A 14,257-nucleotide genomic window follows, 5' to 3' on the forward strand; every position below is an offset into this window, starting at 1 on the left:
TTCAAATGGCACCATGACATCTTGATCAAGACGTCTTCTACAAAACTTTTCAGCCAATGTTCTGCAAAACTGCAAAGCGGATTTACTTTTTAAGTCACAACATAACAGACCTTCCCACTGCTAGGCTCCGTTACAGAACTGTCAGCTTTATCAGATATGAAAATAAAATGAAGTCAGAACCCCAAGCTTACTGAACGTCAATACAAAACTCACTCCCTACCTCCAGTCTTTCCCTTTGACCATTTACCCTCTAAAATTCAAAGAGCTCCTAGAGTCACCCCTCTTAGAAAGTCAGCCCCCTAAACCAGGACAGTCGATCTGCCACAATGGAACTTCTGCTACTTACCAGGCTAAGAACTTCAATCCACTTGAGAATGTGGTAATTGGTATGACACCAACCTACAGTAAATATGCGTAGTCCAGGGCCATATGCTTCTGCTTTCCTGAACCCCAGTACTATGTAAGTTCACAGCTATTATATGATCTAGAAGTAAAACTCATTTTTACCTTCTTCCTATTACTTTTAAGATCTGGGGGACACTAACCTCATGTTGCCAGGTACATTTTCAATGCTACCTTTCTCATCTTTATCCCAAACATCAACAGTTATTCAAGGAGGTTTTAGGGATGAGAACAGAGTTCACTTTTTTTTGCCTTCCATAACCTCTTTTAAAACCCAGTCCCACATTGTATTATTAAATTAGAGCCACTGTTATCTGATCCATACTTTACCCTCTAATACTGTTGGAAAGTATTTGTTCTCTCTCCATGTAATCTATGTAGGTTACTCAGAAAGTAATGCTTCCTATATATTTCCATGGAAACTACAACAAAGAACACAGCAACGCTCTCTGACATTACCTTCAGAACAGCCCTCTTCTGTTCAGTTTTCAGAAGATCGTTATCTCATTCTGCAGGGGTGGAATTCATCTACTCTGTTTCAGTATTTGACTACCAGTCAGCCACTTCAGGCTTCTTTTTTGTAGTCAGTGGAACTAATTAAGCACCTTGATTCAACATTTCTGAAGATTTTTATCTAACATGAGGCGTATGAATGGCCCTCTAAAGTTATACATTTCTTTCCAGATATAAAATTTTCCAAGGGAAAAAATCAGATTCAAATCCTCAGCTGTATTTTGCACTTTAACTACCTTGCTACATCTCAGCATTTTCATATATGATTCATATGGACGACATCCAGAGATAACAGACTGTGTATATGTATCATGAGATAGCTCATTTTTTTTAACTATGACTACTTAACACATCCAGCAGCGACAAAAGAAGCCAACTGATTATATGATTAACACCCCAGAACGGCCAATGATAACATTCTTGTTACTACCTAAAGAATAAACAGGCATCACTACACAACAGAGAAGTCATTATTTTATTCAAACAGATCCAGAAAATCCTGTACGTGCAAAACATGGCATGCTGTACAAAAAAAAAGAGAGAGGCTGCAATATCAGTAGTGAAGCTTCCTCCCTAAGAGTAACATATTCACAATAACTTATCTGTTTCAAGATATTACTGACAAGATAATACCTAGAATTTATAACCTAGTAACATCAGAATAAAAAACACACTTAGTACTGGGAATGGGAACACCACCACCTCCAGCCCAACACAACTGTTGAGCCTGATGGTACAGATGCGCACTGCCATAACTTCGACCAACAGCACTGAAGTCAATAGTAATTTTGCGAATCTTTTCAGTGGAAGCAGAAACGGTGATAGCAATGACCTCTGCAAGGAAGAAGGGACTCCTTTCCATATGAGAAAATACACAACACAGATGCAATTATAAAAGGCAAAGAAAGGAAAGATTTATTTGATTACAGCCAAACTACATTAAAACGGAAAACAGAAGATGTCTTACAGCTTTTGTGCACGCTTCCTTTTCCAGAGAATGCCTCTTCTTTGAAGAGAGTTGTCAAACTCTTCTAACACCTCCTACTGCTGAACAGATTGTACTATTTGCTACAAAAACAAACAAACAAACAAGCAAACGAAAACCCAAGATGAAGAAATTATACAGCAGAGCATTTCGATTCAAGTACACCCACTCAACAAGCATTTAAAAATCTTTTTCAGAACTGAATAAACAAAAACATAGCATGGTGATGTCTTACATTTTTTAATAGTCACTGTAATTATAATTATTTTGGATATTTAAACGTGACTATTATCCAGTTTAGTCTGGAGGCTATCTTCTCTATCCTGTCTCCTCTGACAACAAAAAGAGGGTAGTCTTAATAAAGAGTACATCAACTACCTGATTTTGTTTCTCTAAGTGGTTCACAGAAGGAACCAGTGGCCATCTTCCCCTAAACAAAGATGAAGACTAAGCAAGCATGTCTCCTAAGTTTCTCACAGTTATAAATATCCACCACAGCATCTAAAATCCAAAAAGAATAAAGATGGAGACTCAGGCAATGCTGCCCTGAACAACTGGTTCACCGAGACCATAATTTAATTGGCAGGTTGCAAGAACTGTGAAAAGAAAATTGATCCCCTTTATAAGATTAGCCTTACTTAGAAAGGAAAGGCTATGTAAAATACAGCATCCTGCAGAAATATCTATTTCCAACTCCCAACATTTTACTTACAGTGGTATTTGTAGTATAGCACTTATGACCAGTTTCAGTCTCAGCTGAATCTTCGCTCTTCTAGTGAAACATTTAATAATAATTAAGCATTCAGGTGCTTGTTCAGTATAGCACTGCCTTTCATCTGAAGTATTTAGCCACTCACCTCTGAAAGCAGCATGGAAGGTTTTACCAGTTTTGTTTGACTACAGGTCAGATCTCCGGTCTATCACAGACACAACAAACACAAAGTAAAAATCCGTCTCTGTTTCACAGGAAACTTCCCAATAGGAAAGTTAATCTTAATGAAATTAAAAGCTTCTGATAACAGAGAACAGTTCACCATAGCTGGAAGATAAATAATGCTAATGATTAAGGACTGAGATAAATATTTTGAAATCCCTTTTTCTTTTGCATTTTAAATAACAGTTCATTAATTAGTCAGAAAATGTAGACATTAACCTGTAAAATTATGAAATATGGTAAGATGTGAGAATGTAGTCTAGCATTTTAACATTACATTTGTTAATGAGGTTTCCAAAATAAAATCTTGGATTTCCTCTCAAAAAAAAACTCACATCATTTTTTTTCGCTTTACAGAAGAAAAATAATTTCAATCTTTTATTTTTGCAGGCTCCACTACTGCTTAAAAAAACAAACAAACAAACAAACCGATGTGGTAACTGACATTTGAAGCAGCACTGACAATCCACAGGGCTGCCCTATCGGGCTCTGATAAAAACAGATTCATCAGGAGTTGAAGTGCAATTCTCTTTCTCAGTAACAGTCTCTACTGTGCCTGAAGCGGACACAATCACAACAGTTTTAGCTTCTGAAAGAGCCTTCTCCTTCTCTGCAATGGCAGCACAGACTGCCACAATTTCATCACTTTCAAAGTCATAGTCTGGGATCGATGCTTGTGCAATCTCTTTTCCTTTGGCCTGTGATTGCACTGCCTCTGTCTTTGTTGCCTTCTGCTGTTCATGTAGTTTTCTTGCCCAAGAAAGGTCTTCCTTCCATACTTCAGGGTTCATTGGAAAGATGTGTAAGGATACCTGAAAACTCCGGATTGCCTGCAAACAGAATAAGGAAGAGGGATGGAAAAGTTTGAAACCTATGTATTTCATAACAGAAATTTACAGGGAAAAAAAAAAAAAGAAATATGGACATTATTCGAGCAAAGCAAAAAATGATTTTACTACAATCTGATATTCAGAGGAATATTCTCCCTCAGCTCTAAGTTCAGTAGCAGCATTATCCACAAACAACACTGTATGCAAGTGTCTGAAAACACCAGGAACATGAAAGCACAATCAACAGACCAGGTATTTGGCAACAAAGGTACAAATAAGAGTTCGTATGTCAAAAATGATACTGTAATCAAGTAGAAGCCAAAATTATTTCACTACTGTATTATTGGAAAAATAAGTACCAGTGGAGGAGACCCACTGTTTTGCAGTTCCTATGATGGCATCGTTCTGAAACCCACCACTCACCACCCTCACTGTGCTCATACCCACAATTTGGTCTCCATAAATGTTCACAAGTGTTAACGAAAGTCAACAGGTGCAATTTTATCTGCATGGAGGAATTCAAGTCCACCCCTCTGCTCCATGTGCATTTCTAGGTCAGACACTACTGTGTCAGACTGTCCCCCTATGCTGCCACCTGTCACACAGCAACAACATGTAATGGAATATTGGTGGGAAGGTTCAGCCTTTGGTGCTATACCATCAACATTTGTCTCTGAAGGCTTGGGACAATGTAGTAAAATAGGAGGCATTACTTTTGGAGCAGCCTCATATATTCACAGTGACAAGGTCAAGACTGACTTCATCTACTATGATTTATAGGTATGTACACATAGGCATGTAAGTATTTTACATCTATGATTTTATGGTCAGTTATGGAAGTAGCCACCTGAATGATCAAATTATTTGATGATGAAGCACACAAGCCTTCCCACGGGGTGGAAAATCAGTCATTATACTGCTGGTAATATTTGGGAACTGTTCTAACAGCTGGCATACAATGACTATAAAGACATGAGCAATTATCAACATCGTGTTCATTCATAATTTATAAATACAAAAAGAATGCAAGTTAATTTGAAAAATGATTACTTTTCATCTGAATTGACAGAAACCAGCAGTTCATTCTTCTTCTGGCACACAATAATATACAAATTCCACATGACACGAAGTCAGTAGGAACAGACTTAGATACACATCAGATCTTAAGAAATGCTGACAGTGCTATCAGTATTACTGACTGCAGTTGTAATAGGCAGCCTTTCAGTTCCAGGAATAAAGAAGACTTTATAATTGGTCCTCAGCCAGATCCGAAGCATAGGAGCACACTGTAACTTTAAACAGAAGGAGCAGTGCAGTTTAATTCTTGCAGAACAGTGTCATTTTATTCAACTTTGCTCCCTTTCATTTCCAGGGATAGATGAGCTACAAGTAAACACTAAACGCTCTTTTTTTTTTTTCTGTTAAACACAAGATATAAACAAACACCATCTGCCTTTCAGCCTTCCAAAGAAGAGGTCTCTTAATTAAAACATTTCTATATAATGAACTTTTCTATATAGTTACATTCATGCATATTAAACCACACTGAACGCAGTAATAAAAAACAGATTAGTATAAGGCAACATTTAATGAGCTGAAAAGCTGCCTTGAGAACCATACAACAGAAAATGATCATCTTTGTACATCTATTAGAAAAAATATTCTGAATATCACTTTTTTTTTCCTATTTCTCATCCCATTTATAATTTTAATAATGACAAACTACTGTTCAAAGCCAATTATCCTGTAGTAAAGCCATTCACATGGATCAGCTCAGGAAGTGCCACTTTCACATTCTGTGCTGACGGAGACCATACACAGCTCACACCTGACATGAGGACTTACAATAGGTTTTTATTTTACATCTGACAAGAGTCCTCTTGACCTATTTTAAAAGCTGCCCAACAGTTGAGATGTATATACAACTGTAAGCAATCTCTCTCCATATCTAACAATACTTACAGATGGATATTTTCCCCCAACATTCAATACGATATTTTATTTCAATTAAAGTTTGTTACATCTTGTGCTACCCACCGTGACTACAACTCATTTTCATGGAAATCTCTACTACATTTGAAGATACTGACCAAATGAAATCCAATCCTTCCAGATATTTTCACTCTAATTAGTTTATATAATTTAGCCTGAATAGCAAATGTCTTTATCTACTTCACCTTTAAACAGTCAGGCTGAGTTTTTCTAGGCAGATTTCTGTTCCAAGTATTTCTTCTTCTCAGAAGCAATTTTCTTACTGAAAATAATTTCCAACAAAAATACTAATTCTGCATTCAAGAATAAGCTGAACACCTTTTATTTGCAGTTCTTAAGCTCATAAATCCATTTTGTTCAGAAGTATCCTTGCAAGACACTGGGGCAAACTCTTTGGAAGCACCTGCCTTAGGCTGGCTTTACCTTACAGATCTGTACAGTAAGCTCTACTGCGTAGATAGGCATAATCCAGTTTGATCATGGGAACAAAAAACTATCCCATTCGAGAACTCAACACATTTGACTCCTCTTCCACCAAATGATAAAGGGTAAAAAGGATATGTTTGCAACAATGGACTCAGATCGGCTGGAAATACAGCTGAAACAGCATTTAAACTCTCAGAAAATTGTTTGCTTTTCTGCAAACTGAAAATAACATCAGGTCTCAGCAGAAGGTCCTTTCATGCATTAAAAATACGTTATAACCTTGTATCACTGAGTGGCACCTACTCTTGAAAAGGATCATTAAAAGCTGTTGAAAAGAATTCAACAGAACTTTTCATCTGACAAAGTCTTTTATTTTCTCCCAAACTTTAGCTTAATGCTTCCCAAATCCTATACACTAGAACACGCATGTGGCTGGCATGTAGAACAAGAAATATGTCCTGTGCTTTCTTTTTTTTTATCTCCCTATAGAAATGTCTTTTATCAAAACCTGATGAAAGTAGTGTAATTTGGAATTTTTGTTTCACACTTCAGATGAAATTACAAGGAATTCTATGCCAAAATTACAGATCAAGTAGCTATTTTTTTTAATTGCAGTGCTTCTTTTTAATTTCATTTGTGCACGTAAGAGGAGTCCTGACAGTGAAAGTATGCCTCGCTTTCTCTCATGGGAAGAACTGCTCCAATGAAGATTATTTGCGTGAAATTGTTACTTTAGAGTGTCATCGACAATACAGTAAAATTCACTCAAAAACAAACATTTACAATTACAGACACAGAGTAGGCCCAGCTATGCTTTTCTACAGTTACTCTACTCACAGTGACATTTACTCAGGTGTACCCCTACAAATCAGTTTCTAGAATGTAGGAAATTACATCTTACTTGGCATGCACTACGTTCTACTTGTTTGTAATTAACTCTTACTAGTGACCCGATTTACTAAATTCGGGAAAAAAGAGTGCATAGCTTCTGTAATAGTTAAATAAACTGGAACTACTTTACCTCATTAAGTCTCTGTCACAAGTTTAGCCCCCCCCAACATCTTTCATTCGCAAGAAATACATATATTACACACAATATAGATGAGTTTGTTTGGAAGTTGTATTTTAGACAGAGGAAACAAAATCAAAATACAGTTCATCTTTCCCTGCAAAAAGTACATCATTCTCTGTGAATTAATAAAAATATTTATGACAGACCATTTGGCAGGATGTGGGCAGTGAGGAAATACACTGTGGAGTGGAGAAAGGGAGACGTGAAACAATAAAGCAGCGAAGCTGCTCTGGAGAAGGGCAGGAGTTTCCAAATCTCAGACAATACAAAAAGCACTGACGTTCATACTTTATTAGCACTTCTTTGTAAAAAATATAATGCAGTGAAAGATGAGAATATCACGGTAACAAAAGGCTAATGGGAAGAGTATAACTACAATAGATAATAGTTCAAGAAGTCTCCAAAAGTTCAATACTTAGGAAATTATTTAACCTTGTAAGACTTCTCCACTCTTTTCCTAAGATTCCTTAAAAACGCCTCTGTTTGAAAATAGTGGGCATTATCTGAAGTTTATAATATATATTATAATACATTCAGTTTATATCTGAAGTCCCAATGCTATTCTTTGTATGTGAGAGCACTCTCATTAGGAGGCAATTCAGTATGCCTTAAACACACCAAAAAGCAATTAGTGCCCCATGTTAAAGAACTGGAGATGCCAACAGGACGTTACCCACCACCAGGCTCTCAGATTCATTATGTGCTTTGATGCAAATCTCTGTTCCAACTTAAAATGCTCTGGTTAGCACTGGGGAGTCAGACAACCCTTCTGGTTAAATTCCATGTTGCGCTCCAAGAGAGCCCCTGAAGTTCTCCAAACAGAGCTAGTCTGAATTAAAACAAAATGCACATAGAGTGGATATTGAGTCCCCAGCTCTATCTACTAAAGATACCTGCTCTTGTTGGAGTGATGCAAGTGGTTAATGCAGCTGAAGCTTACATGGCCTGGTGTGCAGACCTGCTGGTGTAACTAACATGGGTATATCTGCAATTTTCATTGCTATTATTGTAGGTTTTTTCTTTTTTTATTATTTTTTATTATTTTTTTTCTTTATAGAATAAGCAGCACCAGCTACCTGGGATTCTTGCAGGAAACAACTTCGAATTTCCTGAGACTAATGTATTTAAAATCTCAGACACAATTTACAGTAGCAATTTTAGGCATTGAAAAAAAAAAGAGGATTTATAGATTGTTAATGCAGACATGACAGACCATCTGCCCTTGCCTTCTACAACACAAAAGCAATGGAATGTCACCAGCTATTTGACATGATGCAGACAGGTATGGATTTATATTAAATATTCCATGTTTTGATACCGTGACAACAGAAAGCAGAACACTACACAGTATCTTCAACACACAGCTTCTACCTAATGTTATCCTCATGTTTTGCCATTTTTTTCTTTCTTTCTTTCAAATACTGTACCCTACTGTAGCTTAAAAAAATCCATGCTCTCCATGACTTGTTAGCCTCACTCAAAAACATGAAAATTATTTTTTATGCTTGAAAAATCTCCAGTTCAAACATTGCAACTTTACATGAATACTTTAATGACAGTATTATTCATTTCTATATAACCAGCACTCAGCTACTCAAAATAAAAACTAAATAAAGCCACTATCTTTTTTATCTGACAGCCCATTACAGATCATTTTTCCAACTGACTTTTGTGAACATATCTGGACTACAAAGCTCACTGACCATGTTTCCACACTTTAACACGCAGAAGGCTATTTCAAGTCAGATGACCTGCAGACTGTGGGTGATTTGATGTAAGGGATGTTTCCTTCTGTATTACTTAATGTTCTCAGTACAGCACCATGGTATACAGATGAAGCTAGAGAAAAGATGTACTCCAGCTACTGCAGAGCACCCCAGCCTTTTTATTCTCTTATTAGCAAAAGAATCGATGTCATCTCCCATATGGAGTCATGGAGCCACAGGGATGCGTGGAAGCGCACATGTGATTTGCTGCATTTGAAGCAAGAAAGCAGGAGGTAGGGAAAACAAGAGTTTTGTTGCACGTTCTTGCAGATGTGCATAAAACTGAGGACAGGTATCACCTGGGACTTCACAGTACTTTCAGCTTTAAAGCATGGTGAGCAGTGTTGTAGCAGTACAGCATCTAGAATGTAGTGTGTGCAGTTACATCATCGTAATTACTCTGCTGCATAAAGCCACTACTTAAACAGAGCACGTAAAACAAAAAGCTTTGAGCTAGGCAGGTCTTACACAAGCCTACCAGCAAAACCACACAGGAAACACTTGTGATAAACAACCAAGTAGAGGGACATACTGGTAACTAACAGCAAGCATCTTTTTCCTTGCCTGCATGCAAGCTGTTTAAGCCTATTCAACTGTCTTGGTATTTTTGTACCATCACACTCTCACACACAATTCAGAGGATGTAGTTCAGAATTTTAACGTGTCAATGTCGTTTATTCTCCTACCAGTGCTATCTCTCCTAATCCAAGCTGGGCACGTCCCAAAGTCTGCCAGGCATCCCAGGAACGTGGGTTCCTCTGAACAGCCATTTCTGCTGCATGCACTGCTGGGAACATTTCATGTAAAGACATCAGGACCTATGGCAGAAAAATAAGAGGAATAAGAATAAGCAAAGTGAAAACAGAATTAAGTTTTCTGGGATTACTCAAGTAACCACTATTTTTCCTATTTTAAAGACAGTTTCATCTCACCTATCTTTTCATAGTTCAAACGTCAGCTGTCTATGGCACTTATACTCGCTCCATACCTCATGGAGAGAAACAGGCATGCTACAGGATGATTCATCTTAACTGTTTCAGCAATTATCCTAGAAGTAGATTAATTGCTTTGGAAGGCATCCCCTCTCCCTCCCTGCAAATCCCACTCTTTATAAAAGAGTATCGGAATTGTGGCATTACACCATGGGAAAACATTGAGAATTAAGCACAATGAATAAGCAAGTACTGTTGCAAAACCCCTGAGTTTTTTCTTTTTAATAGAAAATTGAAATCTACCCAGTAAAGTTACAGTGCACATGATAAAATTATGAGAAAAAAAAATGGTAATCCGAATGAAAACAACAATAAAACAACTGTAAAAATGTTATACTTGAGAGACAGCTTGCTACTGAAGGATGCTTTACTTGGATATGAAGTCATCTACATAAAAAAATTAAAATAGTTCGTTTCTGAATGTAGAAATCACTTTCACTCAGCACTACAGGTTAGTATGGGCCCGTTACTATTCTATCCCTTGCACTGAATCTTCATAACTTAGCCTGTAAATCATACTTAACAACACATATTGTGGCTCAAAGCTTGCCTTATTTTTCCAAGACCTCCTTGAGATTGGCATGCTACCTGAAGACCTGCATCACTCTGAGATCATGATTTCAAATACCCGCATGCTATGGTGATAGATAACAGCATAAGAAACAATGACAACTGCATTCCAACAGTATGATGAAAATGTTAACCACACAAGTAAGACTCATGCGTGGCTAGCCGCTTTCTTCCAAACTGGTCAACCCTCAATCATGATAAATATCAGAACACAGTAGCACATCTGCTCAAGCATAGAATGCATTTAACCTTACTTTCCTATGGTATGTTAAACAGACAAATATGAGCGTGGTGTAGAGGAGGATTCAAATTCAAGTATTTTGAATTAATACTAACTAATTTTAATTGTACTTGCACAGCATTAGGGTAGCTAAGGTGAAATAGCTTTGCTGAAGAAAGTTAACCGCGCATGCAACAAATACAGCAAGCAAAATCTCCAATAAAGCCTTTGGTATCCAGGTATCCTCTGGTGTTTTAGTAAGATTTTTTCTGGAGAGCAGTTGCATGGTTTCACTTTAACTCAACAGGCTACACACTGGAACTTAAAAATACCTAAATTTGGTTTCACTTTAACTCAACAGGCTACACACTGGAATTCAAAAGTACCTAAAAATTTTTAGGTACACCCCCCCACAGCCGTAAGTCATGTCATGTCATTTTCTCCTCCTTTTTTTCCTCAACAGTTATCAACAACCATGCTTTCTCAGAAAAAAAAAAAAAAAAAAAGTAATGACTGCTATGTATTTTTCCAAAACTTTCAGTTCAACTGCATTTCTGTGTGCATCTTCTTCTGATTGAAGCAGATCCATGAATTGAGTCAAACTGTTACTAGGAGAGAGGTGTGCATCCCACCAAGATTAAGTGATTCTGCACCTCTCAGCTGGCTTTTACATTCACCTCTTAATGCGTTGATTCCCGTAACAGAAGATGAAACCCAAGTATATAACCACTTGAACAATTTTATATACCTCAGAGTGTTCAGCATTTCTTACAAGTACTTTCTACTGCAACAACTCCAAAATATCATTGTAAGTATTTGGGATATATTTTTTAGTGTTGAATGAATTTTACCGCCTTGTCTACTGGACTACAACCTTACTAATAATAATGCAACCCAATTACTCCACTTCCATCTATGCAGAACTGTTGTGTGCATTAATTTAGATAGCTGTTTCAAAAGTGCTCTTCCAAATTATGATGGTAAGCACTGTGCTAATAGCATACGGCATCAGTTTCTCAAGTTACTCAAAAATTAATTTCAATGTTCCAATTAACAATCCAGCACAAGAACATTTTTCAGTTGTTAATAAAGGGACACAGCTATACTTACTAGCCATTATGGATGAATAATCTTAATGCACATTATTTTCATGCAATTTTATTTTCAAGCAAATTGTCCATCATGTTTTGAAATAATTCTACTGAAGAAAACTGAATAAATAGAACTCACTACCCCCAAAGGCCCCCTCCAAAATAAGCACTCTTTGATTTGGTTGAATTCCTTTCAGAAGGAACTCCTCCGTCTGCAGAGAACGCATCTTGTTGGGAATTCTTGTCAGAATCCAGACACTTAAAATTAGAATACATTATCAGCAATTTTGTGTAATCTCTTTTGGTTCGAGTTACATTCAAACCTATTTCAACAGTGGGAATTTTTTTGAGAGTAGAGACGAATAATTGTACCCGTTGCTAGTCACGTCCACAAAAACGCTTAAAAACTCATATTACTAGTGAAAGCAGGAACAAGAAAGCATCATTTTAAGAAGTCATGAATCATATTGTACAATCATAGAATGGCCTGGGTTGAGAAGGACCAGAATGATCATTCAGTTTCAGCCCCCATGCCACAGTCAGGGTTGCCAGAACTGTTAGAATAAATCAGACTTGTCAGAGTATTTATTTAAAATGGGCCTTTATTTTATTTTATTTTTTAACAGAAAGAAAAGACATTCAGCTGCACTAAGGTATTTTTCAATGACCAGACAAATAGCATGACCATTCAGAAGAACTATGTATTTCTCAGAAAAATGCACCAATATAACCTCCTCATTTGAGAGAATACCAAGCTTTTACTTGTCATAATTGCATTGGGGAAAGCCTCCATGAAGAGACAACCCTATTAGCAAAACAGATCTTTATTTTGAAGCAAGATATGACAATAAATAAATAATGACTATTTTGCCAAAATCACCTGCCTGTAAAATGAGGATTAAGATATATTTGTTTATAAATGTCCCTTTTAAGAGCTGATTCTCTAAGTTTCTGTTTCACTTCTGTTACTCTAACTTGTATGTATTTTCTTTTGCAAACTTCATTAGCAAGACAGCCCTCAAATTTCACAGTTAAGTAATCTTATCCCATATTTGATTTATTTTCTAGTTATAGTGAATGCCTAAATGACTGATTCACAGACATGTGTCTGTGAAGTCTTTATATTCATGGGTGAAATCTATTTAAAACACTAAAATATTTATCAGTTTACTAGCTTGCACAGCAGAAGTAACATTAGAACATTAAATAATTACTATAAATCGCAAAACGGTTAATATCAGACAATAAAAGAAAGCTACAAATACATAAAAATATAAAAACACAACTCTGCAGAGTCAATACAATACATACAGCTACAATATTGACAGAGAACACACGAAGAATTTGGTAATTCCTTTACTGAGTTTCATCAACTGCTGCACAGACTAAATGCAGTTCAAGGCCACAAGAACTTCCAAGTAGGCAGATGCTGTGTTGTAACCCTCTCAGTAAATCTGCCCCCTCTTAAACTTACACAGGTACTGTGTTTGTGCTACAGCATGATGTGCTATTTTGCTGGGAAGCAATTTTTGTTTTAATTAGTAAACTTCTGAACACTTTTTTTTTTGCTATCCACAGAAATGTACAATAATGGCATTTTAAAATCAACAGTTCTCAACACTTGTTGGTAGCAGAATTTCAGTCAGTCACCTGAAAATGGCATCTTAAGACTGTCTGTCAGAAGAGTATGTTAAATTCAGTTCAGTTCGTACCTACACTGAGTTCACGGAATCTGGATGTCCTGGGTTGGAAGGGACATTAAAGATCATCTTGTTCCAAACCCCTGCTGTGTGCCACCCACAAGATCACGCGGCCCAGGGCCCCCGGCAGCTTAGTGTTGAACACCTCCAGGGATGAGTTCACTGACTGTAAAGTCATGTTAGGCAAAGGTCTGATCCAGCAAACAGATTCCAGTGGAGCCAGGGAAAAAATTATTCCTATGTCTCTCTCATTTTCTATTTCTATATTTTGTCATGAACAGATGGGTAGTAGTCAGTCTGTTTCTAACTAACTGCCAGACATGCAGATCTTGTATTACTCTAAATTTCATATCCTGTAACATAAACATATAACTACTAAAGATCATACATCTACTAGATATGAACCAGCAATTATTAGCTGATTTGTTATAACCTAAACTAGGGATTATGAAATCTGTCCATTTCTTACGAAGCCTATCAATTTTTTAAGTATGAAGAGGGATGAGTGGAAGTTGAAATTATTTCTTCACTGAGCAATGGATTTCTTGATCCTTAAGAACAGGGGTTGGACTGATTTAAATAATGGGCTTGGACTATAAAAGAGATATGCAGCCAAAATCCTGTTCAGTGTATACTAATTGAGGATGCTGTATGGTACAGAGAGTAGATCAGACAGCTGATAAACAGCCAGAAAGCTTACAAAATTGAGAACTCTTCTTTTGTTGTTGCTTTCATTTGTATTCACTCATTTCTACAAATATCTA

The 14,257-nt window shown here is 36.8% G+C and overlaps 1 protein-coding gene across 6 annotated transcripts in view; it reads right to left on the reverse strand.

Annotated features, from left to right (window-relative positions):
* Positions 1 to 1,376: 1,376 nt before the first annotated feature.
* Positions 1,377 to 14,257, reverse strand: part of TTC33 (tetratricopeptide repeat domain 33) — a 37,443-nt gene continuing 24,562 nt past the window's right edge. For 3 of the 6 annotated variants that reach the window (XR_006932512.1, XR_005843266.2, XR_006932513.1), the window contains exons 4-6: positions 9,607 to 9,738; positions 1,883 to 3,664; positions 1,377 to 1,749 (exon numbers count right to left, since the gene is read on the reverse strand). Coding sequence is in view for 3 of the 6 variants with exons in the window: in XM_004937213.5 (XP_004937270.1) it covers positions 3,314 to 3,664; positions 9,607 to 9,738 (483 nt within the window). In the remaining 3 variants the exon portion in view is untranslated. Of the gene's footprint in view, positions 3,665 to 9,606; positions 9,739 to 14,257 lie in introns of all 6 variants that reach the window. The other 3 variants (XM_004937213.5, XM_424771.8, XM_001232650.6) reach the window with 1 other exon arrangement.

This window comes from Gallus gallus, chromosome Z (genome assembly GCF_016699485.2).
Source record: "Gallus gallus isolate bGalGal1 chromosome Z, bGalGal1.mat.broiler.GRCg7b, whole genome shotgun sequence".
NCBI classification, from domain to species: Eukaryota; Metazoa; Chordata; class Aves; order Galliformes; family Phasianidae; genus Gallus; species Gallus gallus.